This window comes from Peromyscus leucopus, chromosome 15 (genome assembly GCF_004664715.2).
Source record: "Peromyscus leucopus breed LL Stock chromosome 15, UCI_PerLeu_2.1, whole genome shotgun sequence".
NCBI classification, from domain to species: Eukaryota; Metazoa; Chordata; class Mammalia; order Rodentia; family Cricetidae; genus Peromyscus; species Peromyscus leucopus.
The window spans coordinates 8,812,828-8,838,001 of record NC_051076.1 but is presented as its reverse complement, the minus strand read 5'-3'; the positions used below and the strand labels follow the sequence as shown (position 1 = coordinate 8,838,001).

The window sequence follows — 25,174 nt, the reverse complement described above, 5'->3', positions numbered from 1 at the left end:
ACTATCATAGACAGTTCCCAGCAGGTAATCTTAAAGCCTGTTCTTTAAACTTTTCCAGGAGTTAAGGACCATCATTTGTTCATGTCTGAAGACTATAAAGCTCAATCTAGTAGATAAGTTTAAATAAAACCCATCAACTTAAATTCCCTTAGAGAATTAGTTACAAGAGATGAAGCAAATGAACTTTTTATATATCGGCCCTCCCCCCACCTTTCCCCATCCATTCTTTCTCCTACAAATGAATAAGCAATATAATCAAGTAATGATCATAAAGTCTATGTTGTATGGTTTGGGGGACAGATACCAGCCTGTGAAAATTTAAGTCCCTAAAGTCTACATTTTGAGACAATACAGGGGACTGGAAGGTAAAAATATAGAAGAACCACTCTGACCTCAGTCAGAGTCTAGATGCCAGGGGTGGCAATCAATTCATGAGGAAAACTCTCAGATTCCAAAACCTACTTCAATCACACTTCTCAATGAGAAAGACCACTGAACTGTCCTGCTACACTCTGTCTAGAAGCCTCCCCCACACACCAGCCACTGGCTATCCACGGAGAAAGCAGTGTGTGTGAGTGGATAAAAGTGGCATAGTTAATTACCAATGAGCAGAAAATAAAGAAAGAGAGAAAGAGAAAGAGAGAGAGAAAGAGAAAGAGAGAAAAGAGAGGAAAGAAGGAAGGAAGGAAGGAAAAAAGGAAGAAAAGAACAGAAAAATATCACCCCAACAGTACCAAAATGGCTAACTTTTTATGGATATCCATTAGCAAAAGGTACCAAAGGTACCATTCAGGTTTCCCCCCATTGGAATAATTCTGTATCTAAATGTAGGCTTCATTCTGAATTCTATAGTCACCATACAACATTAAGCCCACAATTCAGAAATTAGAAACTATTAAACTACTTTTAAAAATGAGCACAAGACAGACAATTGAGGAGGATTTGATGCATGCACACAGAAGTGCTGACTCTTAGAAGACAGCCTATGGGAACCAATATGCCCCAGCAAGCACCCACCAGCTTTCTGCTTCTGTGCGGCTTCAAGTTGGTAGAGCTCTTTCTGCAACGTCCTCTTTTCTCCTTCCAGCTGTTTACAGGATTTGAGCAACAACTTTATTTTCCCCTGAGCACGCTGAAATTCCTTCTCAAGCTGATTCACATATTTAAGATGCTCTACCTACAAAACACATGTAATTTCATTTAAAACCTTGAATTTCATTTACAAGTATATAGAGAAACAAGTAAAACATATTAAAGCAGCATATAGTACAGTTATGTTTAAAATATAACATCTTGCCTCAGTCTCCCCCATAGGCAGTGTGGGTTTGGGATTTTTTTCAGCATCACATGAGTCATGACTCCTAGGCCCATGACAGTGTTAGATGGTGAAAATCACTACAAGTCTGAGCACTATATAAGCTTGGGTTTCAAAACCTGAAACCAAGTTTGATCCATTTCAGAATGTTTTAGGAAGACAACCACAGAGTAGGCATGCCAAGTTCGCAGAGGGTAACAAATCTGCCAGGAGGATCTTACTTTGAGGCTCTTGAGTTCTTCCACAGGCACTTTTAACTCTTCAGTTAGCCTTCTTTTCTCTTTATTGAATCCTTCCTTCAGGCTTGTTGTCTTCTGTACCATGTCCTGCAGCTCCCTCTGTAGCTGGGCTTCCTTCTCAACCATTGTGTTAACCTGGAATTGAAGATTCATCAGCACCTGCTCTGGGTGGTCTGCTGGGACTACATTAACCACTGTTACAACACACACCGATTCTTTAAGAAAATGGAACCGGCTGATCCCCTACTAGTTCACTCACCCGGTGTCCTCAAAACCTACTAGTTGAGTTTCCATTTCCTTCTCAGCAAAGACTTCAGATAGCAGTGAGAAGAGAAAAAAAAAAAAGAGGCAAATGATATTCCTGACTCTGATGACCCTTACAAAGGCTTTCCTTTGATTAATATCAGAGAGTGTTTGGAGCGAGTGCCTTAGTTTTTTGTACTTAGTGTCTTAGATTTCTATCTGCTCTTAGGTCTATAATCCCACCATGCTACTCTAATCCAACAGAAACACACCAAGGATTAAAGTTACAAATATACAAATCCTGGAAAATAGTTGTGATGGACTTCATTTTCTGGACATTCCTTTTTAATTATCTGTTGAATAAGAAATTTAATTTGAAGGAATTCCTTTCTTGGTCAGGCTGATTTTTCTCAGGCTATACCCTGGAAGCCGTGGGTGTTCCACTGGTGCTACTTACATCATATCTTTAGGTATTCTTTCTCCTAAAGGTGCAAAGGGCAGGGGCTGCCTTCAGATCCTAGTCATTATCTGTTACACTCTTGCCACAGTGGTTCTCAGCTTGATAAGGGGATGTTTCCACCCCGGTGAACCTGAACTACAGATAATAAGAACCTGGAACTATATATATCAAACCCAAGAGTCCCCTATGTGGAGAGGTCACATCAAAAACCTAATCCAATTCTCTCTCTCTCTCTCTCTCACACACACACACACACACAGTCTCTTACAAGCACATCAGAGCAGTCACTGCTGCCTGAGCTGACTCGATATTCCTGTAGTCCAGACCCTATAAACACAAAGCCATGAACCATCTGGAAGTCCTTCCCTCCTGACCATACTTCCACATGGAGAGAAGTCATGGCACTTACTTTTTGGACAAGTGATTCTTTCTCTGTCTTCATCAATCCAAGCTCACTTTCTAAACTCCCGTGAGCATTCTGCAGTGCTTCAAAGGTGCGCTGCAAAGCACTGTTTTTGGATTGCAGCACTTGGACCTTCTGCTCCAGCTCCACAGTCCGATTTCCCAGTTCAAGTTTCTGTTTCTGCCAGACTTGCTGCTCTCCTTCCAACTGGGAAAGTTTACACAAGAGCTGCTCTTGACCTTTAAGTTGATCTTCCAGTGTCCTGGCCTCTTCCTCCTTCTTCTCTAGTTTCTCTCTGCCAGCTTTTACTTCTTGAGTGAGGACATTTACAGAAGACTGCAAAACAATGTGTTTGTTCTTGGTCTCACCAAGGTCCTGTAGCAGCTGGGCCTTCTCAAGTTCAAGAGTTTGTACCTGACCACTCAGGGTCTGTTCTTTGGTCTTCCAGGCCTCTTGGTCATTGCACAAGGAAATCATTGTCTCGTTTAGCTCTCGTAATTGAGTTTGAAGCATCTCCACTTTTATTTTGGATTCCTCTTCCACCTGTACCTTTTCTTGCTCTTTTTCTTTCAGTAAGTTTTCAATTGAAGAATTTATTGTTTCTAATTCAGATACTCGATTTTGTTCCTTTTTTAATTCTTTCACAAGACTTTCATTTTCTGACCTTGTACTGGTAAGTTCTAACTTCAAATCTTGGATGTTTGGGGCCATTCCTTGTATTTCTGATTTTAAAGTCTGAATCTCTGCTTTGGCCTTCTCAGCTTCCAGGGTCACATTCTCTTTGCTTTCCTCTGAGCGCTGCAATTCTTGTTCAAGGTCATCAACTCTGTCCTTGAGCAAGTCCGCATGCTGCTTACTTTCCTTCAGTTGTCCGAGGAGGGAGGACTGCTTTTTCTCAGCAGCAGCTATGTGAACTTTCAGCTTCTGAAGGCTGCTTTTCAGGTGATGCATTTCTTCTGCTGGCTGGTCTAGACTCTGTCCTTGGGTCTTCAAGGATTCCTGGTCATTACACAAGGCTGCTACTTCCTCACTGAGCTCCTTTAACTGTGTCTGCAGCATCAGCACCGCCGATTTAGAGTCTTCTTCCATCTGTACTCTTGCCTGCTCCTTTTCTTCCAATAGACTTCTAAAGGAAGAACACAATTCATCCAGTTCTGACACTCGACTTTGCTTCTCTTGTAGTTGCCTGGTCAGATTTTCTCTTTCAGACCTAACTGTGACAAGGTCTAATTCGGAAACTCTCAGGGTTTTGGCCATTTCGTCCACTTGTGCCTTGAGGGTCTCCATCTCTGCTTTAGAATTCTCGGCATCAAGAATCACCAGCTCTTGGTTTTCTTCTGACATTTCTAATTCCCTCTCCAGATTCTCCACTTTATCCTTCAATGAGTCGTTTTCACGCTGGCTTTCCTTCAGTTTCTCCTCAGTACTGAGGTGCTTCTTTTCATCTGCCTTAATGCGCACACTCAGTTTCTCGATGCCTCTTCTCAACTGATGCACCTCCTCCTGGGTTGAGCTCAGCCGCACGGCAAACTCACCTTTCTCCATGAGTGCTACCTCCAAGGCTTTGGAGATGTTCTGCTTTTCACATTCTGACTCAGTCAGCTTGACCTGGAAGTTCTGAGACTCCTTGACCAATGATTCTTTCTCTCTAGTCAGTTGTCCGATTTGGATTTCCAGCTCACCCACTGCTGAAGATAATCTCTGCGAGTCCTTTAGCAAATTCTGCAGCTGCTCCTGGAGATGAGCTTTGTCCTTTGTTAGCTCACTCACATTAAAGGACAAAGTCTGAAGGAGTTCTGCCTTGTCCTTGACCTCAGCCTCTACCACCTCAATGTGATGGAGGCTCTCACTTTGGTAAGACTCCAGCTCTTCTATTTTCTCTTTCATCTTTTTAGACATCTGATCCAGGGCTTTTCTTTCTTTTGACACAGTATCTAGTTCTCCTCGAAGCCTGTCTCTCTCACTTATGACGACAGCTAGTTCTTCTTTAAGGCCAACAATAATCTTCTGCTTACTTTCAGTGTCTCTTTCTAAACCCAGCTTCTCTGCTTGAACCTCCTCTAAGCCAGCTTCCACAGAGAGGAGGAGACGCTCAATATTAGCTTTCTCAGACTCGATCCTGGTCAGCTCCTTTTCCACATCAAGAAATTTGGCCTTCCAATTGTCTTCTCTGTTGGCTTCATGATCTTTAACAGCTTCACTTAACTCATTTGCTCCCGATTCTAAGTCAAAACCAAGGTCTTCTGAACTTTCTACTCTCTGACCTACCTCCTGGTTACAAGGAAGGGACTCTAATTTTTCACTTAAGTCCAATTTTTCCTTCTTGAGGTCCTTGACTATTTTTTCCAATTGTATGCATGTTTCAATCTTGATCTTTAGCTGTACTTCCTCTAAACTGAGTTTTGAATCTGCTTCTTTTATTTCATTTAGCAAACTTTCAACTTTTTTGTCCCAGTCGTCTACTGCAGGAAATAATCTTAAATTCAGATTTGATGCGTCTTTCTGCAAATGGAGATTCTGGGTAGACCCCCGATCTTCCAGAACATCCATAGGTACCAACACATTAGGACTAGAAAACAATTCAGAAACACATTCGGAATCGTCTTGAGTTTTGTCCTCTGCTGGTGCCCCACAATTGGTCTCTGGGGGCTGTTCTTCACACCCCTCTCCTGTGAGCCCAGCTGTCTCAGTCTCAGTGATTGAAGTTTCCAAACAAAGGTCCTGCTGAACATCTTTATCACAAGTCTGATCAGTGTCCTGCTTTGGTGTTTTCTCTGTAGTCTCTGAAATATATACTTCTGATTCTTTTATATCGTAACTATCATTTTGGCTCCGAACAGCCTGTAAACATAATATAAACCAAGAAAGCATTTTATTTTTTAGAAGAATCAAAATGGAATCTATGGTTTAACTATTACTTTACAGAAACTGCCCATGTGAGCAGTGTTATGCATATCCCTCCAAACAGCACAGCTCTCAATACTTCATTCCATCCTGCTCTCTGTCCAGTCAACACAAACATTCAGTGGGTTTCACTTATGTGCAAAGCACTGGGTAAGGTATTTATCATAAGGATGAACCCTCCAGCAAATTTATTTAAACTACATCTAACATGGAAATTACATCTTTCCTTCACAGCTTGCAATGCTTTAGGCAATTAAAACGAGCAGCATTTCTTTGTGATTACCAAATAAGAGGCTACCCAACTTCAGGGAAAATGGTTAATGGGATCATCAGTATTGGTTTTCTTTACTAAGAAAGGCAGTAAAGGTTTATGAGCAGATTCTCAGCCCAAAGACCTCATTCTAGTCAGCACTTTCTTGGGTAAAGTACATGTTCCGTCTCAACCTTATCTACAAAATGGGGTGCTATGACTTTGATTATTGCTACCACCATCTCAATATGACCTAGGACCTTCACCTCAAAGAAGTAGAGTAAGACTCAAACTGTACAGCATTAGTATTTAAACCAGTCAACTAAAAAAGACAAACTACAAGGAACTAAAGTATAAAGCAATATTCTTTAAATAACTGATACCATTGCAAGCTGTTAGAAAATTAACATTTAAATAATTTCTTATATCTCACTTAGTAATTGATGCAGTAACATTTAAAACAGTCTGAAAGGCATGAGGCTAAACTACCTTAACACACCATTCAATGTTCACAATATCTAAGTGTGCCTTATTAACACACTTTTATATACAGTAAAAGTATATGTGGTGGTTTGAATAGGAATGGTCCCCAAGGGCTCATATATTTGAATGCTTGGTCATGAGGGAGAGATGCTACTTGACAGGGACTGGGTGTGGCCTTGTTGGAGCAAGTGTGTCGCTGGGGGTGGGTTTGGGGGTTTCAAATGCTCAAGCCAGGCCCAGTGTCACTTTCTTCCTGCTGTCTGCCAATCTGGTTGCAGAACTCTCAGCAGCCTCTGCAGCACCATGTTTGCCTGTGTGCTTCCATGCTTCCTGCCATGCTGACAACGAACTAAACCTCTGAACTGTAAGCCAGCCCTAACTAAATGCTTTCCTTTGTCATGGAGTCTGCTCACAGTAATAGGATACTGACTAAGACAGTATACATTTGAAAGACTTCCAACTTCAGACTTTAAACATACGTTCAGCCATTTCCCATAAAGGAATATTTAAATCAAAACATGATGGACATCAACTCCTCAAAGTTTCCTCATTTTTCTGAGTCCTGGTTAGCTCTGGGAAATTTCTGGTTTTTCCCTTGAACCTGAAGACTATTCCAATCTTGACTTCATATTTATTTCAATCCAACAAGCATTTACTAAGTGTTTAACTAGGCATGCACACACAGAAAGAGCATGTATAACCCAGGTACTTACATTTTCCATGTCAGTGCCAAGTAAAGACCTTGAGCTTAAGTCCAGCTCTTGCAACTGAAGGCGTGCTACCTCAAGCTCGAGGGACAGATTCTTCGTCTGCTGTCTTTCTTCTGCCAACTTGGACTCCATCTCCAAAGTCACACTTGTCACCTTCTGCTGCCATTGCTCCTTTTCTGACAAATACTGCTTCCTAAGGCAGCCAAGCTCTTTCCTTTCAGAGCTTAGTAACTGCTCAAGCTCTTGAATTTCTTTATTTTTCATAATCCCTTGACTCTCAATTTTCTCTTCTAGATTCTTGAGGGACTGCAAGTACACCTGACATAGGATTTCAAGTTCTTCAATAGTCCTCACAGAGGCAGCTGGGATTTCTTTCTCAGTCAGACTCTCCTCCTCTAGACTGCTGTAAGACACTTCATCTACATTACAAGGGTTTGCTGAAGCATTCCCTTCTAAACTTAGAAGAGATGTGTCTCCAGTTCGTTCTAAAACATCTTTGTAAAAAGTAGTTTCTCCAAACTTTGTCAGACTAGGGCTGTCTGTCCCACAGAATGACAGTGACAGAGTATGTCCATCCTCCACTCCAGGCTTCCTCTCCTTTACCAAGTCACCCTGCAAGTTTCTCAGATTCATTGACAAGACAGAATTTTCAGCTTTTAATGTGTCCACATAGGAACACAGCTCTGCCATCTTAGAGCTCACCTCACAGTGCTGATTATGTAAAATTTGGTGCTCACTTTGTAAACAGGAAAATTTCTCCTGTAACTCGGCAAAGTGCACTCGAACCTCTTTGTCCGACAAGGTTATTTGCTCACAGGAACTGCTCCTGTCCAAAGGAGGCAAGAACATAGATGTGTTGTTTTGTTTCTCATGAAACACATCTGACACATCTTTCATTAGCTCACTCTGAGGAAGAACATCTGACACATCTTTCATTAGCTCACTCTGAGGAAGAACATCTTCATGGTTTAGTATTTTTACTTCATTCACCAGCTTCTCAACCCCTGATGCCATTTTACTAGTTGCTGTGAGACACTCTGCTCGTGAGTCCTTCAGCTCAGACTGCAGTTGTGACTTTTCAGCCTTCAGTCCCTCGCACACTTTCCCTAGCTCACTCAGGTCATTCAGTGCCGTCTGGAGAGAGCACTGCAAGTGTGCATTCTCATCCTGACTTGCTGACAACTCGTGGAGCACTGACGCATACTTTCCTTCTGCTTCCATGTCACAGTCTTTACGGCCAGTCCTTCCAGGGGACTGAGTGTCCCGGGGGCTTCCAGTTCCTAGCTCTCCTCTAATTGTCTGTAATTCCTGATGCAGGGTTTTTTTCTCTTCCTCGCTCTGGTCAAGCTTTACTTCCATAACCCTAATCAAAGCTTCCAGTCGTACCACCTGTGCCCTGTAATTGTCTGGAGAACCGTCTTTAGTGTCAACATCCATCTCATACTGGGAACTACACGTAATGATCTCATCTTCTGTTGCTTTTACAGAGTTCTCAACTGACTCTCCTTCAAGATGATAACGTTCATGTTTAGTCTGAGCTAATGGCATTAGCTGCTCATTCTCAGGTGGTAAGTCATTAACTTCCTCTTGCCTCTCATTTTGCTCTTCCTTTAAAGTCAAGCTCTTCTCTTGCCCTAAGCCATCAGCCTCACTCTTAGAATAGTTTTCGGTATCTGCAATCTCAGATCTCACAGTTTGTTGCTCTATCTCCAACTCTAGCATCAATTTCCTGTTTTGCTCTTCACTGAAAGCTAATTTTGTCACCAATTCTTGCTGTTCCTTTGCAAATGCTTCCTTTAGCTGCTCCAGCTCATTTTTCCTATTCTCACAAAGAGCAGTGCATTCACTGAGCAAGCATTCTAACTCAGCATTGTTTTCTTGTGCTGTTTTGTAGTTAGCCCTGAGATCTTCCAACACAGTTTCTGTTTCTTCACATCGTTGTAGTAACAGAAGTCTTTCTTGTTTGTACTGATCAGACAACTCTGAGATACTTCTTTCCTGTTCTGCTATACAGTTCGAAATCTTCTCATGTTTTTGGAGTAAATTCATTTTCTCCTGCCATAAGGCCTCATTGACTTCCTTGAGAGCCCCATTTGCTTGGGTTAGCTCTTCAATGTCTTTTTTGCTTAATGAGATGATGTTATTCATTTCCTTCTTCTCTGAGCTCAAGGTTTCAGTTAAAAGTTGTAGCTCCTTCAGAGAGTCTTCAAGAAGGCAGTTACTCTTCTTTAATTCTTGAATCTCTGTTTGCTCAGCTTCGAATTTTTCTTTCAAAAGTTGAAACTCTTTTTCCTTACTCTCAAGGGTTGCTAAAGTTTCAGCAACAATATTCTGATGAACTGCAGAGTCTTCCTGCAATTTACCAATGCGTTGGTTTGTTTCATCCACAAAATCTTGATGAATCTGCTCTGCTTTAATGAGGTTTTCTTCTATTTCTCCTTTGATTTGTAGCAGTTCTTCACATTGCTTTTGCAGATCTAAGTTCATCTGGTTTTGAGACTCCAGGGAACTTTCAAGTGAAGTGACTCTACTTTGTAAGACAGCTAGATGAGTTTGGTCCCCATCTACAAAGCAGCGACTCCTTTCTGAATACATGCTTCCTTGTTCCCCCATTAGATTTGCAGAGGAATCACTCACTGCAGGCTGCTGTTCTAAAGGTGAAGAACTCTGCTTATCCTCATTTATCACTGGAGAACCTCTGGATTTGAGCAAATCCCTCAGGGTTTCGTATTCAGCACGCAGGCTTTGGTACTGCTGGTCTTTGGTTACTACCTCATTTGACAGTACCTGAAGCTTAGACTCCAAACCTTCAACTTGCCCAGTGAGCTCACTGCTTTTCAAGCACATATTTTCTATTTCCTTCTGATGCTTCTGATCTGAGAACTCAGCTTTCTGCTGCAGCTCCAAGTAGGCCTGTTTCTGTGTCTCGATCTCTACCATCTTGCTGTCTATCACACTGCGAAGGTTTCTAATCTCCACATCAAGGTTTTCTCTTTCAATCTCCAGGGTTCTTACTCTTTCATTGTAGTCTTGACTTTTCATTTGTTGTGTCCTGAGACTGGCTTCTAAGTGGTTGATTTTACTCTGCAAACTTTCATTTTCTGATTCTACCTGATTTATACGTTTTTCATTTTCACTTTTCCAACAAGAAAATTGAGTTTTCTCTTCTTTCAATTCTTCACATTCTTTCTTTTTTAACTCCAAAGCACTCAGCAAAGCTTCAAACTCCTTCTCGATTTTGTTTAACTTATTATTCAGTTGTTCAATGTGATGTTCCCTTTTCTTCAACAGGTCTTGAGAACAGTCTCGCTGCCCTTCCAGGTCAGCTAAGGCAAGCTTCAGTTTCTCTAAAGTTAGCGTGTTTTCTTGCTGCTTTAGTTTTTCCTGGAGATCTCTTAACATGATTTCCTGAGAGGTATTCTTAGCTATTAAAGCACACAAATGAAACACAAAGTTATCAGTGTTTATAACAAATAACTATTTTATAAGAATGTTATATTCTAGTATCAGGGTGTAATCAGTAGGAGAGAAGTTGCCTAGCATGTCTAGTCTATGGCTTCTAAAATTTTAAACTCTAAACTAAAAAGAAAAAAAGCAATGAAATTACGAGACACTCAAGTCTTGTAAAATTTGACACAAATGCTGAGTTCTTGAAAGTAATTCACCTAATAACCTTATAACCTAAGTTTATATAAAGATAGAGAGAAAAATGGCCATTTTAGTATAGTAATATATCTGATAATCTCTTAGGCAGCCTAATAAAAATGATGTATAAAGAACAAGGAAGTTTACAGAGCATTTAGAATTATTTCTTTTTTAAAAATGTATGTTATTTATGAGCAATGTCACCCACATTCCAATCCCTCCTCAGCAAGTGTAGTGAGAAGAGTTGAGATTCATCTGGAAGCTCCTACCCCACCTTATTTTTGTCCTTCTGACAGCCTTCCTACTTGGCAATATTTTCACCTAGCAGTGACCTGACAAAAAGGCCTGGGGAAAGAGGGAATAACTGAAAGTCTCTTTGGTAAATAATAAAATATAGTATGAAATATAACATAATATTAAATGAAAAACTATACTTATTTCTAATCCACTAACTTCAAACCTACCCAATGAGCTGAAGACTTGTGGAACAGCACCCCAAAGGCATTATTTTTCTGCTTTGCATTTGAGGGTCTCAAACAATGACACTTTTGATCAACCCTGAAAAATGGCCTAGTCATAACACATTCTTAAAGTTTTCCTTAGGAAAGCTGAAGACTGATAATTCTACCAGCTGCCACAAAAAAAGGGGAAGCAGTATTCAGTTCTAGATACTTGGGAAACTGAGGCAGGAGGATTAGTTGAGCATAGGCTGTGATCAAACCCAGTCTAAACAAACAAAAAGAGAATAAAAATTTAAAAACACAAACAAAACAAAACCACACATTCAGGTCAACAGTTAGAGATAAATTCTTCATGCAAGTATCTCAAGAAAATGTTATGCAAAAGATATGCTACAAATAAATATGCAACAAATGACGGATTCATTTGCTATGTACAACATACTTCTTTGGCTATAAACCCAGGAAATAAAGTCATTTAGTCAATTAAGTTTCAAAACACAATGGTCATTAAGGGGGTGCAACACATACATTTAAGGTAGGGCTTTCTGTTTCTAAGAGAAATGGTAATGAGTGAATAGTACCCTATACGCACTGAACAAACAAGAAAGAAGGGTGGCACTCGAAGGTGAGACAACACTGCCCATATATATTGTGTACCAATGTTTACCCTTCTGGTTGCAGAGTAGTGAAAACCGTGCATTTGGGGACTCAATGTGCTCCAATTTGTAAAAGTTTAACTATCATGTTGGAAAACAGGCAGTAAAAAGAAAACTTTGTCAACTGCAGGGACATTTTTGGGTGAATATAGAAAAGGACAGAGGCTTTTCCAATGGGCTAATATGATCAATCTCTCCTTATGGGAATAAGACTTAATAGAATTCTGGGCTGCTGAGATGGCTCAGTGGGTAAAGGTGCTTGGTGCCTAGCCTAATGACCTGAGTTTGATACTTAAGAGCCATATAGTGAAAGGAAGAGTTCTTTCATCAAACTGCCCTCTAGACATACAAAATAAGTAAGTAAATGTAAAGAAGATGTATAGAACACCACCATTACTGAACTCACCTCTCATCTCTTCTGCGAAATTCTGGCTCTGGCTCAAACATACTTTAACTTTACCAAGTTCTTCCTCCAGGTGGCAGACTTCTCTGGTCCTTTGCTCAGATTGACTCCTAATCAGACTGTTTTCCTTCTTCATTTCCTAAAAACACATTTAGTTTGTTTTAATCTAAACAAATGCTCAAGTGAGTCTTAACTTCTGCTTTAATAAAGGTCCTTCATAGACCTGTCTGTATCTCAGGAGGAATGAACTCCCCCTTCGAGTATCTAATGAAAGTGCTATCTTATTTGAGTCATAAAAGCAAATCCCAAACCTAAGAATTATCTTATACCTTCAGGAAATGTTTCTTCAAACTTTCTGGTTGCTAAAAGGTTAGCTCAGAAGAAAAAGCCTATTTATAAGATCATCAAAGACAAAAGTTTTGCAGATTCCTATCAAACCAGATTAGTCAACATATCTTTGCAAAGAGATGATGTGATACTTAAATCATAATGTTCCAAAATCAGATTTCTGTTTCTCACTGCAAAACTAGCTTAAGGTATACTATTATATGAGAGTCTTTACAGATGAAATTTCCTGGGCACTCATAGGTTCCTTGGGTCCATGATTAAATATGCATCCACACCATAAGTACAGCATACGTGCAGCAAAGCAACACAGATATATAAAAGTACAGTTTCATTCCACTATGTTGGGAAATCATGATCTAAACCATGCAAAATGCAGACACTGAATGCAAACACTACTGCTCTTCCTTAACAACCTAAGACTGATACAACACATAGTAAAAAACATTCCAGTCACACTGAAACTTGTTTCCTTTAGTTTTTCAAAATTATTATTATCTTTATTTATTAGTGTGTGCAAACACACACACACACACACACACACACACACACACACACACACACACGTGCGCGCGCGCGCATTGGGGAGGCAGGACATGCTATAGCATATATGTGGACAACAGAGGACAACTTGGGGTAGTCAGTTCTTATTCTACCATGTGGGTTGCAGAGATCCAACTGAGGTTTGATACACTAAGTAGCTTTACTTACTGAGCCATCTCTCCAGCCCTTGTTTTTTTGGATCCAGAGTCCCATTGTGTAGACCAGGCTGGCCTCACACTCAAAAGATCTACCTGGTTCTGCCTCCGGAACACTGGGTAGGCACTTGAGATTTTTACTAGTTTTTATAGCTTAAAGGTACATCCACTTATATTATACCCTAACCTGAGAACTGGCATATCACCACAAACTAAGAACTAAGTATCTCACAGCTTAGGGAATGAAAGAAATCCATAAGGCTTTTTTTTTTTTTTTAAGTTACATTTCAAAAATACCCTTCTGAGAAGTAGGAAGACATTTTTTGAATCTTAAAGAAACAATTAAGACCCATCCTCCCAAACCCTACTGCACTGTTAGAAAACAGATGGCCCTGGCGATGCTATGTTGGAAGGCTGCCTTCAATTATCAGTCTGGTTACTACCAGCAGATGGGTACCCATGAAACAAAGCCAAATTCAAGAAGAGGGAGAATCTGGCTACTCGAAAGTACTTGCAAACTCGCTGGCAGCTGCTGTGTTCATGTATATACATTCATTTCATCAGGAAAATGAGACAGAGCCTGTTGTCAGTACTGCACTCCTGTCTACTGTGTTCTGATCCTGTCTTGCTTACACTTGGAAACTGACTATGAAATTACGATATCAATGAGAACTAAGGGGCAGCTGTAATAGATCAAGAGGTTAACCTGCCTACTAGTCGGTAGTCAAGCTTATAAGGAAAAATCATGAAGGTGAAACAATGTAACTGATTAAAATTAGCATTAATAAATATACAGAAATATAATCACTTGTTTGTTCTTCAGGCTGAGGATAATCACCCATCTAATGAGATCACAGATGTGAAAGACAGAACACTTGAAGCATTCCGACAAGGGTAATGGGGCATTGTTATTAGTATTTCTTCCCCAAATGTAACAGTTGCAAGATCATCAGAGGTGAATCATGAGTTGACTTACTATTTTTATAACTTACAAATTATTCTTACTTAAAAAAAAAAAAATCAAATCAAGTCTGGGCCTTGATAAGGAACCTCGGGAAAAGTGCATGATAAACTGACTACACCTCCATGGGAAAGAAGGTTTTAGAAGGTTTACAAGGGGATGGGGGGATGGGAGAAGGGTAGGTATCACAAAGGGGAAAGGTTATTGTCATGTCTGCATACCTGTTAGCCTCTGTGGCTAAGTCCATAACTGCAGACATTTAAGAAAATAGCAAGCCCAATGAAAAGATTAGGGTGTCTTTCTCCACTTTGGCATTAGCTTTGTAAATATTTGTTCCTAACGAAGGAACGTTCAGCCAATCCTGGGACCCAGCAGGCTTACAATGCTATGGCTGTGACCAACCCAAGAATTTTAAGAGGCCAGAATTTAGAAAATAAACATCTGAAAATGGATGCACAGGCTGCCATCCATCAGCAATTAGTTTTCTATGAGGCTACAGCCACTTAAGTCTTGATTGGGTAGCTCATTAGCAACAATGAGTTAAGCATACAAGGATATATTCTCCTAGGCATCTCTTGTGTCCTCACATGATTTGCAAAATTGGGCACTACTCTGGAAAAGCACGGCAATCTCCGTAAGCACAGCCAGCACTGAGCTTAGCGAGCAATCCCACCCAGAGCAGCTTTGGTTTAGGAGCAGCAGGGGAAGCATCATTTCCTAGGGCCAGACAAAACAAACTGCAGTTAGTGTGTGGCATTTCATAATCCATCCATGAGCACAGCTTAATATGTCCCCTGCTGGGTGAAGCTGTCTATGTGGGTGTGGGGTGGATGCAGAGGACATGCTTTCTCCCTTCTACATTTTCATTCTTGCCCACCAGACTACACTCCTTAGAGGACCTAATACAGTACAGGTCCCTATCCCTAGAAAGGTCCCCAAGCAAGTGTTTCTTCATCCTGCCTGTCAATGATGGCATTTTACCACCAAACCCCAGTGCAACAGAGGCTGGCACTTGAAGCGGGCCGAGCAGCTTATCTACCCCCACCCCATCACTTTGATACTAAATGTTAACTTCACCCTTGATTGGGCCATTAAATCACATTTCCAGCACTGATATTTCTAATTGCAAGAAGTATATTAGTTTACTAAGCACAGTCAAGGAAAATTTCAGGACAACTGTCACATCATTTCAGCATCCAAACCTATAAGCATGTTGAACTTGTTTGGGCTTACTTATAGATACAGAAAAACACCAGATAATTAAACTGGCAAGATTCTTAAATATGAAAACTCTCAAATGCACTATCTTCTGGTCATGATCCTTCTGTGCCTGACATGTGATCACAAATAATTCTAACATAAAAAGTTAACGTTTGTGAAGCAAAAACAACAAGCAGGTGGACTTCTATGATTTACTGGACACTTACAGACTGGGCACGGGGCCACATACTTTCTATGCAATATTGGACTTAATCATGAATACAGTCTTAAAAGGGAGGGATATTATTTGCATCTGTATGCAGACTAGAAAGGGATCATCCCAAGGTAACACAAGAGATGGGAAGACAGCCTAACAGTGGACATCAGGATTGCTCGACCACAGCCATCACCACTGTAATCCCCAAGCTACATCAGCACTCTTATTGGCAAGTCACTTCTCTGGTCTTTGAACCACAGTTCAAAGTACAAGAGCCAGAAAAGCCCTTTTAATTCCTACTGTTATCCCCAAAAGAAGACTCACAGGCAAACATAAACACAAATTAAGATGAATGATACATTTATATGTAGGCTCTGTGCTGAGCACTTTCCACACATGACTTCATTTGAACATGGTAGGCGCATGATGCAGTACGGCCTGAAATCAGAGATAGTACCACAACCCAGACCCCATGGGGATAAAATCAGTCTTCAGAAACATCTGCAAGACAATGTCCAGTCTAGTAAAATGGCCCAGCAAGTCACGTTAAAAGGTGTTTAGACTCTGAACCAGATGATAGTTCTACAAAATGTTTCCACAGGCAGCCAGACGAGTCGCAGGAGAGTTCCTGGCTAAAAGGGAAGCTCACAGAGGGAAGAGCTTCATGCCAGTCTGCCTGTGGAAATGTTAGCAGAAGCATCTGTTGGTTGGTCCCCACTGGCCAAAAGGCAAACATTTGTTTTGCTGCAATAAACACGCACTGGAAATGTTTGCAGATGAACCCATCACAGGATCTGACTGAATGGCTTCCACTTGGGGAGCCAGTGTTGAATGCCCCCACCCCATCTCCAGCAGTGCTCCCCCTTTGTTGCTGGCTGCTTTAATAACTTCCTCTTTGCTATGACAGGTGTTCTCATTTGTAGTGAAATGCCACGGGGGCAAACGTATTTAGACTTTATCACCCAGAGAATGAACAAAACTGTATTTCTTTCATCGTGAGCAGGCTAAGAAGTGATGACAAAACAGTTGGGTAGTGGGAAAACATTTTTCCTGTAGTATCTGAGAAGACACCTCTACTCATCTCGTTCTCTGTTCATTTTCTGGCTCTATTCAAATCACTGCAGTCTATCAGCTGTTCCTAAATGCTTCTTAATTAAAGCCTTTAAAACAATCTCCAGGCCACCAAGGAAGTTCAGAAGCCAAATTGACATGGGTAGGAATAAGATCCTCAGAACACCCCCACAGTCAAGACACTCCCTCATCCACTGCCTGGCAGAACAGGAATCGACAGGCAACACAGACCAGTCTGCACAGTGGATCCTAAGATCAATGGTCACTTCTAAAGAGTAATACCATTCATAATTACATGATTCTGTTTATTTATTTATTTTGTCAGTGCCAAAGACTGAACTAAGGTCATTTCTTTATGTCTACAATTTTCCATGGGTTTTTTTAACACTGTGACTCTAAATTAACCTTCAAAAAGGGATTCAGATCCCAGCACTGTGGAGACAAGGCAGGCTCCAAACTAGCCTGGGACATACAACCAGAGTGTACTCCAAACAACAAAGAGCAAGTGGGCATGCCAGTACAGGCCTGTAATCCAGCAACTCGAGAGGAAGGGGCAGTGGGATCAAGAATTGAAGGCCTAACTTAGCTACTTGTGGCCATCCTAGGCAACACAGTGATACTCCACCTCAAAAAGAAATAAATGAATAAATGAATGAATGAATGAAGAAGCAAAAGGGAGAAGGTAGAGCTTAACAAACAATAATCTACATTGACAATTTCATTTATTCCTTTTAAATCTGAACAATTCCTTTGTTCCATAATTCCACCTCTCAAGTGGTCTAAAATAATCTTTAAATCAGTGGTTCTCAATCTTCCTAATGTTGTGACCCTTTAACACAGGTCGTCCTCTTGTTGTGGTGACCCCCAACCATAAAATTATTTCCTTGCTACTTCATAACTGTAATTTTGCTACTGTTATGAGTCATAATGTAAATATCTGATATGCAAGGTATCTGATGAAAAGGTCATTTGACCCTAAAGGGGTCACAACCCACAGGTTAAGAACCACTGCTTTGAAATGTGATTTTTTTTTTAATAGGGGCTGGAGAGATGGCTCAGAGGTTTTGTTTGTTTGTTTGTTTTTTCAAGACAGGCTTTCTCTGTGTAGCTTTGCGCTTTTCCTGGAACTCACTCTGTATGTAGCCCAGACTGGCCTCGAACTCACAGAGATCCGCCTGCCTCTGCCTCTGGAGTGCTGGGATTAAAGGCATGTGCCACCACCGCCCCACTGGCTCAGAGGTTTGAAGAGCAATGTCTGTTGCTCTTTCAGAGGACATAAAGGCTCACAACTGTCTTTAACTCCAGTTCTAAGATATCGGACACCTCTCTTCTTGCCTCTGTCAACACCAGGCATACATGTGGTACACAGACATGAACACATATAACCATACAATAAAAAATTTTAAATTTGTTTATAGCCGGTCAATGGTGGTACATGCCTTTAATCCCAGCACTTGGGATGCAGAAGCAGGCAGATCTCTGAATTCAAGGCCAGCCTGGTCTACAGAGTGAGTTCTAGGACAACCAGGATTACACAGAGAAACCTGTCTCAAAATAAATAAATAAATAAAAACTTGATTATATATTAATTCCTCATGCTAAATGCATGAGCAAGCATTTCAAAGAAAAAAAGAAAATATGGACATAGTCTACATATATGAAACACTTTTACATTAGCATCCTGAAAAGAAGGGAATATGCGTGGTACTAATAAACTCCTGACAAAGGACAGGGTCCATTTTTCCGGACCAGGAGATGACTCAGTGTACGGAGGTGCTTGCTGCCAAGCCTGCTATCTTGAGTTTGATCCTCAGAACCCACATAAAGGTGGAAAGAAAGAACAAATGCCTGCAAGTTTTACTCTGACCTCCATGAGCAGGATGTGACACACATGCCCATATGTGCACTTGCACTTGTACGCACGCGCACACACACACACAATTTTTTTTTAAAGAAAGACACTTTTTATTGTCATACTTCATCCTGTATGGGGTTTGTTCCTTCACCCTCCTGCTCACATACCTCACTGCTTCTCCTCAGCTCATTCTCTGTGATCTGACTCTCCTGAAGGGCTTGTTCTGTTCTGTTGAACTTTTGCCTAAATTCTTCTAAACTCCTTTCTAACTGCTGCTTCACTGATGTGACCTACAACAAAGAAAAAACAATGAAGTTCTGTATTTATGCTCTCTGCAAATAATCAACCACTCTTAAAGAATAACAAAAACAAAAGGCTGAGATAAAAGAGAAAGAGAAAGACAGACTGGGAGAACATGGGTCATCATCCCCTGGTATGTGCAGAATGGCTCCAGAAGATCCAAGGACATCCAAACCCTCACTCTATAGAATGTTGTGGGTTTGCCTATAACATTGTGCATCATCTCTATACTACCCATAGGTGCTATGTAAGTAGTTACTTTATTATTTAGGAATTATGTTTTCAGATCGTGGGCCTAACTACACAGTACACAAGTGAGCCAGAAAACGTTCAAATGTTCACACTACAGAGAGAGATTAAATACACTAAAGAAAACAGAGTATTGAGAGACAGAGATTGGAGACAGATGCAGCAACCAGGATGCTCAGTGCAGTAGAGGCACACGCCTCCCAGGCCATGAGCAAATAGCAACCTGGGAGTTACTTAGGAAAGCCACCCCCCCCCCCGCCCCATTGTTATGTACCCCATAAAGTCCAGAATATCAGAGGTTTCCACTTATATCCAGATCTGAAAACCAAACCCATTTCACCCTTTGCTTAGAAAACTGAGCCATAAAGGTTGTTTTCCACTTTGAAAGAGAACGAAGGACATTTAACAAGAGACCCAGACTTAGACTGCTTCCCGTATCAGGAATACCAAAAAGTCAATCCCAAGGACATTGGAAAGAAACAGGAGTTCCCGAGACTGGGGAGAGCAAGGGGAAGGGAAGGATGACTCTCAGGTTCTACTCCGGTGTGTCACTGCTCAGCACACACGACAATTATGTTCTGCACAAACGCCGAGACAAGGGACTTTGAACGTTTTTACTATAAAGAATGACAAATCTTTAAGAAGATAATACGTTTAACCTGAAATATTACATTTTTCAAAAAGTATGAATCAAAATCACATTTTTCCCTGCTTTTAACTATCAATTACAACAAAAACTAGGTCAACTGAAGTAGAGAAGGAGCATGCATGTGAAGCTGTGAGAACTAAGTTCAGGGCCTACCTTCTCCTGTTCCACCTGGAGGACATTGAGTGCATGCTTGGCTTGCTGTAACTCCTGGGTAAGTCTGGTTTTCATCTGAGTGTACTCTTGGTCCAGCGCTTGGAAAGATCGATGCTGTCGGGACAGCTCCTAAAGAGAAAAACATCAGATCAAAGAGCCATTACCAGAGGAGATTCCACGAGCAGGCACAAGCATCCTAACAGGCAATGCTACATGAAAGTGAAAGACAACAGGAAGTCACACTAACCATCTACTGAATGCCAAAGACAATCACCCTGAACACTGGCTCTGATAATCAAATCCAGGTCTCAGAGGGAAAGATCAAGAGTCACCAGCTGACCCCATGGAAACCTGTCAATTTCCACATCATCTCCTATCTCAATCATCTCACTTTGGAGAATGGAGGCCAGGAAAGACTAGCTGAGCTGCAACCAACACAACTTAGCACAGAAACACACCAAAAATTTAGGCATAAGAACTGGGAAGATGGCTCAGTGGATAAAATGCTTGCCATCCAAGTATGAGCACCAAAGTATGAATCCCAGGAACCCCAGAAAAGTCAGGCAAGTGTGCAGCCACCTTTAATGTCAGCACTCAAGAGGCAGAGAAAGAGGATCCCCAGGGCAAGCTGTTTAGCTATAGTAGTAATCAGCCAATTCTGGGTTCAACTGAGAAACCCTGATTCCAAAAATAAAGGAGTGCTGTGAAATACCTTTCTGTATGCTATGAACATGTGTTGCTCTGATTGGTTGATAAATAAAGGTGCATTGGCCTATGGCAAGGCAGCTTAGAGGCAGGCAGGAAATCCAAGCCGATAGACAGAGAGAAGAAAGAAGAGGAGGGAGAGACACCAGCAGTCTCCAAAGGAGAAGCAAAATGCCAGCAGACTGGTAATGCCACAGCCACATGGCAAAACATAAATTAATAGAAATAGGTTAATTTAAGATGAAAGAGCTAGCTAGCAAGAAGCCCGCCATAGGCCATACAGTTTGTAAATAATATTAAGCCTCTGAGTGATTATTTTATAAGCAGCTGTGGGACCATGGGGCAGGGCGGATCGGAGAAACCTTCCGGCAACTAAAGACATCCTGCATCAACATCAAGCCTCTTCACTCATGCCCATATATGTGCATGTACTTCTGCACTCATGTACCCACATACATATAGACCACATGCTTAAAAATAAAACAAAAGAGGGCATAGGAGCTGGGCATGGTGACACTCACACCCAGAATTCAGGTAATAGAAGCAAAAGGATCAGAAGTTTAAGGAAGCCTGGGCTAAATGAGCTCATATTCAAAAAGGGGGAGAAAAAGAAAAGAAAATGGGGGCTTAACTAATCAGTCATATACACTTACAATGGTCTTCATTGAAAGAACAGCCATAAATGCTGCTAGTTGACTGACAACCAGGGGAACATCTATTATCACTTATGCTCAGAGTGAAGCACCTGAACAACCCACACTGGCAAAACACCTGCCAGCCCATCATTGGTTCCCTGACTGCCTCAAATACCTTTTCAGGTAATGAAGCAGCTCACAACCTTAAAAGACAACTGACAACACAGCAAATCCTCTCACTGTGGATCAAGAGCTCAAAGACGCTCCTTCTATACTCAGTATCAAATCTCAAGCCCATAATGAAAATGAACTCCGAGAGAGCGTCCTTGTTAATCAAAAGGTGAAGGACAGGAAAGCACAAAACCACAGGTGGGAGGAAAATGCAGTGGCGTGCTCACAAAGCATGCCTGCTCCATAATGTCCTCAGACATACTGAACAGTTCTTCCTTCCCAACTACAGTCAACAGGTCCTCCTCAGAGAAAGTCCTCCATGAACCCATCCATCCCCTTACCTCCTGAAGCTCCTTTTCCTTCTCCTTAATCTTCTGCTCCAGAGAACATCTGGCACTCTCTGCATTCTGTCGATGACAACTCAACTCCTCAGTCAAACTCTTCAGCTTCTGTTCCAAGGCAGTACACTGGTAACCGATAAAAATGATCCATAAAACAAGTTACTCAAAGAAGCCAAATTTTGTGTTTTAAGAAATTTTAGTCCAGGTCAGTATGATGATCCATACCTTGAAATCCAGCACTCAGATCTCTGAGTTCGAGGGCAGTATGGTCTACATAGTTAGGTCCAGGCCAGCTAGGGTTATACAGTAAGGTACTGTTACAAAAAACCAAAAAACTATAGCAAAAACTGTAGTCCCTAAAGTCTATTTTGTGTTTACCATTGTTTTGATTTTTGAATCTCATGTAAAAAGTCAGGTTTACGCCGGGCGGTGGTGGCTCACGCCTTTAATCCCAGCACTCGGGAGGCAGAGGCAGGCAGATCTCTGTGAGTTCGAGGCCAGCCTGGTCTCCAAAGAGAGTTCCAGGAAAGGCGCAAAGCTACACAGAGAAACCCTGTCTCAAAAAAAAAAAAAAAAAAAAAAAAAAGTCAGGTTTACATTCATTACCGAAATCCTCAGGTCACTGCTATTCTATCAGCAAATCTGAAATTTATACTGGGAACTAGCTAGCACAAGGACGGTCAGGCATCAGTGCACTTTGAAAGTATTTCACGTGTGCCCTGGAAAGGGAGACAGTGTTCTCAGAACGCACCCCGCCACTGTATGCCAAGCACACATCAAAAGGCAGCCAGAGGCCTGAGAACTCAGCAGGTCGAAGCACTTGCCACACAAGGCTGACAGTCTGACTTCAATCCCCAGAACCCACATAAGAGTTGAATGTGATGGTTTCAGATCTGTCAGCCCAGGAATCCCATGACAAGATGGGTTTGGAGACATGAGGGGCGTCCAGAAATTCACGGTCCAGCTAGGCTGATGAGTTACTTCTGAAAGTTATCCTCTGACCTCCTTCACAAAGAAAGTCAGTAAGTAAACAAGCAGTGATACTGACACAGTGATTTATGAGCTGTGAAACAGAGCAAGCTCCTTACGCTCCTATGAAAATATCCTGCGAGCACATTAGAGACAGAGAAATAGTTCTGAGTCAGGGTCTAAGGAAGTAGCCCAGGCTGGCCTGAAACTTACAACATTGACCAAAGTGGTCTCAAACTCAGGATCTGCCATCCTATAACTTTCTGATGCTGGGTTAAAGGCAGGTACCACCGTGCCCAGCCCATAATGAATTTTTGTGAGAAATGTTAAATATTAACATTCTTTTCATAATACTTCCATTATACCATTACATTTCTAGAGGTTCACAGAATCCCAGAAAACCATAGCCTGTTTTTAAATTATGCTCTCAGAAGCAATAAAAAGAATATGCTGTTGCTTACATATATATATTTATCTAATTTTAAAAATATTAATTACTTGAAAACTTGGGGTATTTTCCTAAAGTTAAATTTAAACAAAAGTGTTTTAGTCCTTCAAGTGGTGAGATTCACTGCATATCTTGAAGCCATTCCTTTAGTTCAAATCCTTAATGCTGTGGAATAATCCTCCTATACACTGTGAATATGTATTAGTCTCATCGGTTGATAAAAAGCTGGCAGGCTGACAGCCAGACAGGAAATATAGGTGGGACAGCCAGACACAGAGGACTCTGGGAGGAGGAGGAGTGGAGTCAGGGAGAAGACAGCAGGCTGCCGAACAAGCACAACATACAGAAAATGAGGCTAACAAGCCATGAGTCACATGGCGAAGCAAAGGTAAGAAATATGGATTAAGTGTAGAGTTAGCTAGAACAAACCTGAGCTATTAGCCAAGCATTTATAAGCCTCTGTGCCGGGCAGTGGGGACAGGAAAACTCCGCCTACATCTTAAAATGACTGACCTCCTCCAAAAAAAAACAACACTTAAGGAGTAATAAGAAAGCTTTGTGGGGGCTGCAGAAATGGCTTAGCAGAGATGGCTGCTCTTCCAGAAGACTGGGGTTCAATTCCCAGTACCCACATGGCAGCTCACAACTGTCTGTAACTCCAGTTCCAGGACATATATGTTCTCACACAAACATATATGCAATGTACATAAAAATAAATAAATCATTGGGGGAAAAAGCTTTATATTAATAGGGAAGAGTTCTCCATTCTGTGAGGTGCCTCAATTTAATAAATTTCACTAATATTTTTCTCCGACATTTTTTCAATATATATGTGTTACTTTGTATGCACACATTGTATGCATGTGTATGAAGGTAGAAATTTGCAGGTGCACATGGAAACCAGAGGTCAACATCAGTGTCTTCCACAATGGTTCTCAGTTTTTCAGGCAGAATCTCTCAATGATACTGGAAGGGTTCACCAATTCAGCTAGACAGCCTAGACAGCCATCACCAGGATCCTTTTGTCTCTGCACTGTCCCCTCTACCCCCCCACACACACCCCAGTGCTAGGATTAGCACGTGGAACCATAACCAGCTATTTTTTAATTATTGTGTGTGCATATATATGCTGGGGACGGACGGACAGACAGCACATGCATACAAGGTCAGAGAACAACGTTTGGAGTCAGTTCTCTCCTCCAACCATGGGTTCTGGGGATTGAACTCAAATTGTTAGGTTTCTGCAACAACTATGTGTACCTGCTGAGTCAGTTCAGAGATCCTATCTGCATCTGTATTATGTATGCATGTAATTTAAGCATGAGTGTTGAGGACAGACTGAACGCCAGTGCTCAAGCTTGTGTGAGCACTTTACTGACTTAAGCTGTCTGTTCAGCCACCCATAATCTAATTTAACACTATTGAGTATTATATTAGAAACCTGAGAATTCAGAAGAAAACAGTATGCAATGTTTACTGAAATATAAAATGTCGATTATTAACTAACCAAAGATGAACAGCAACAAACTGGTCAATGGTGACTAAATGATTTTAGAAATACCATAACTAAGAAGATAGCCTGAGCTGTGCTCAGCATTCAGAAGGCTGAAACAGGAAAATCATCAGTTTGAAGTCAGTCTGAGCTACACAGTGAAACACTTTCTAAACAAACAACATGAACTGCTTGCTTCACATGTGTGTTCTCTGTATGTATGCAGATGAATGCCCAGCTCTTTACTTGGGTGCTGGGAATCCACTCAGGTCCACAGCAAGCACTTCACCAACTGATCCATTTCTTCAGTCTCAGAAAGCATTACATTCTTAAGCCAATGCATCAAATTAATCCACTGCCTCAGACATTAAGATAACGTCCTTCCATTCCAATAATTATTGTCTTTAAGTTTTTGAATTCCCAAGGAATACTACTACATGATTTTCAACAATAAATATAAATTTAACAAATAGTGATTGCGAACCCAGTGTCCTCCACTGTTCTAGGCTGTGGAAAAACAACTAAGATCACAGCACCTAAGAC

The 25,174-nt window shown here is 41.2% G+C and overlaps 1 protein-coding gene across 1 annotated transcript in view; it reads right to left on the bottom strand.

The window, feature by feature from the left end:
• The window catches only part of Cenpf (centromere protein F), a 46,125-nt gene that overhangs the window by 8,127 nt on the left and 12,824 nt on the right, over positions 1–25,174 (bottom strand). Inside the window, 8 exon segments of the mRNA XM_028876763.2 lie at positions 1,018–1,177; positions 1,537–1,689; positions 2,667–5,501; positions 7,011–10,432; positions 12,176–12,311; positions 18,687–18,809; positions 19,871–19,999; positions 21,723–21,848. Coding sequence (XP_028732596.1) covers positions 1,018–1,177; positions 1,537–1,689; positions 2,667–5,501; positions 7,011–10,432; positions 12,176–12,311; positions 18,687–18,809; positions 19,871–19,999; positions 21,723–21,848 — 7,084 coding nt within the window.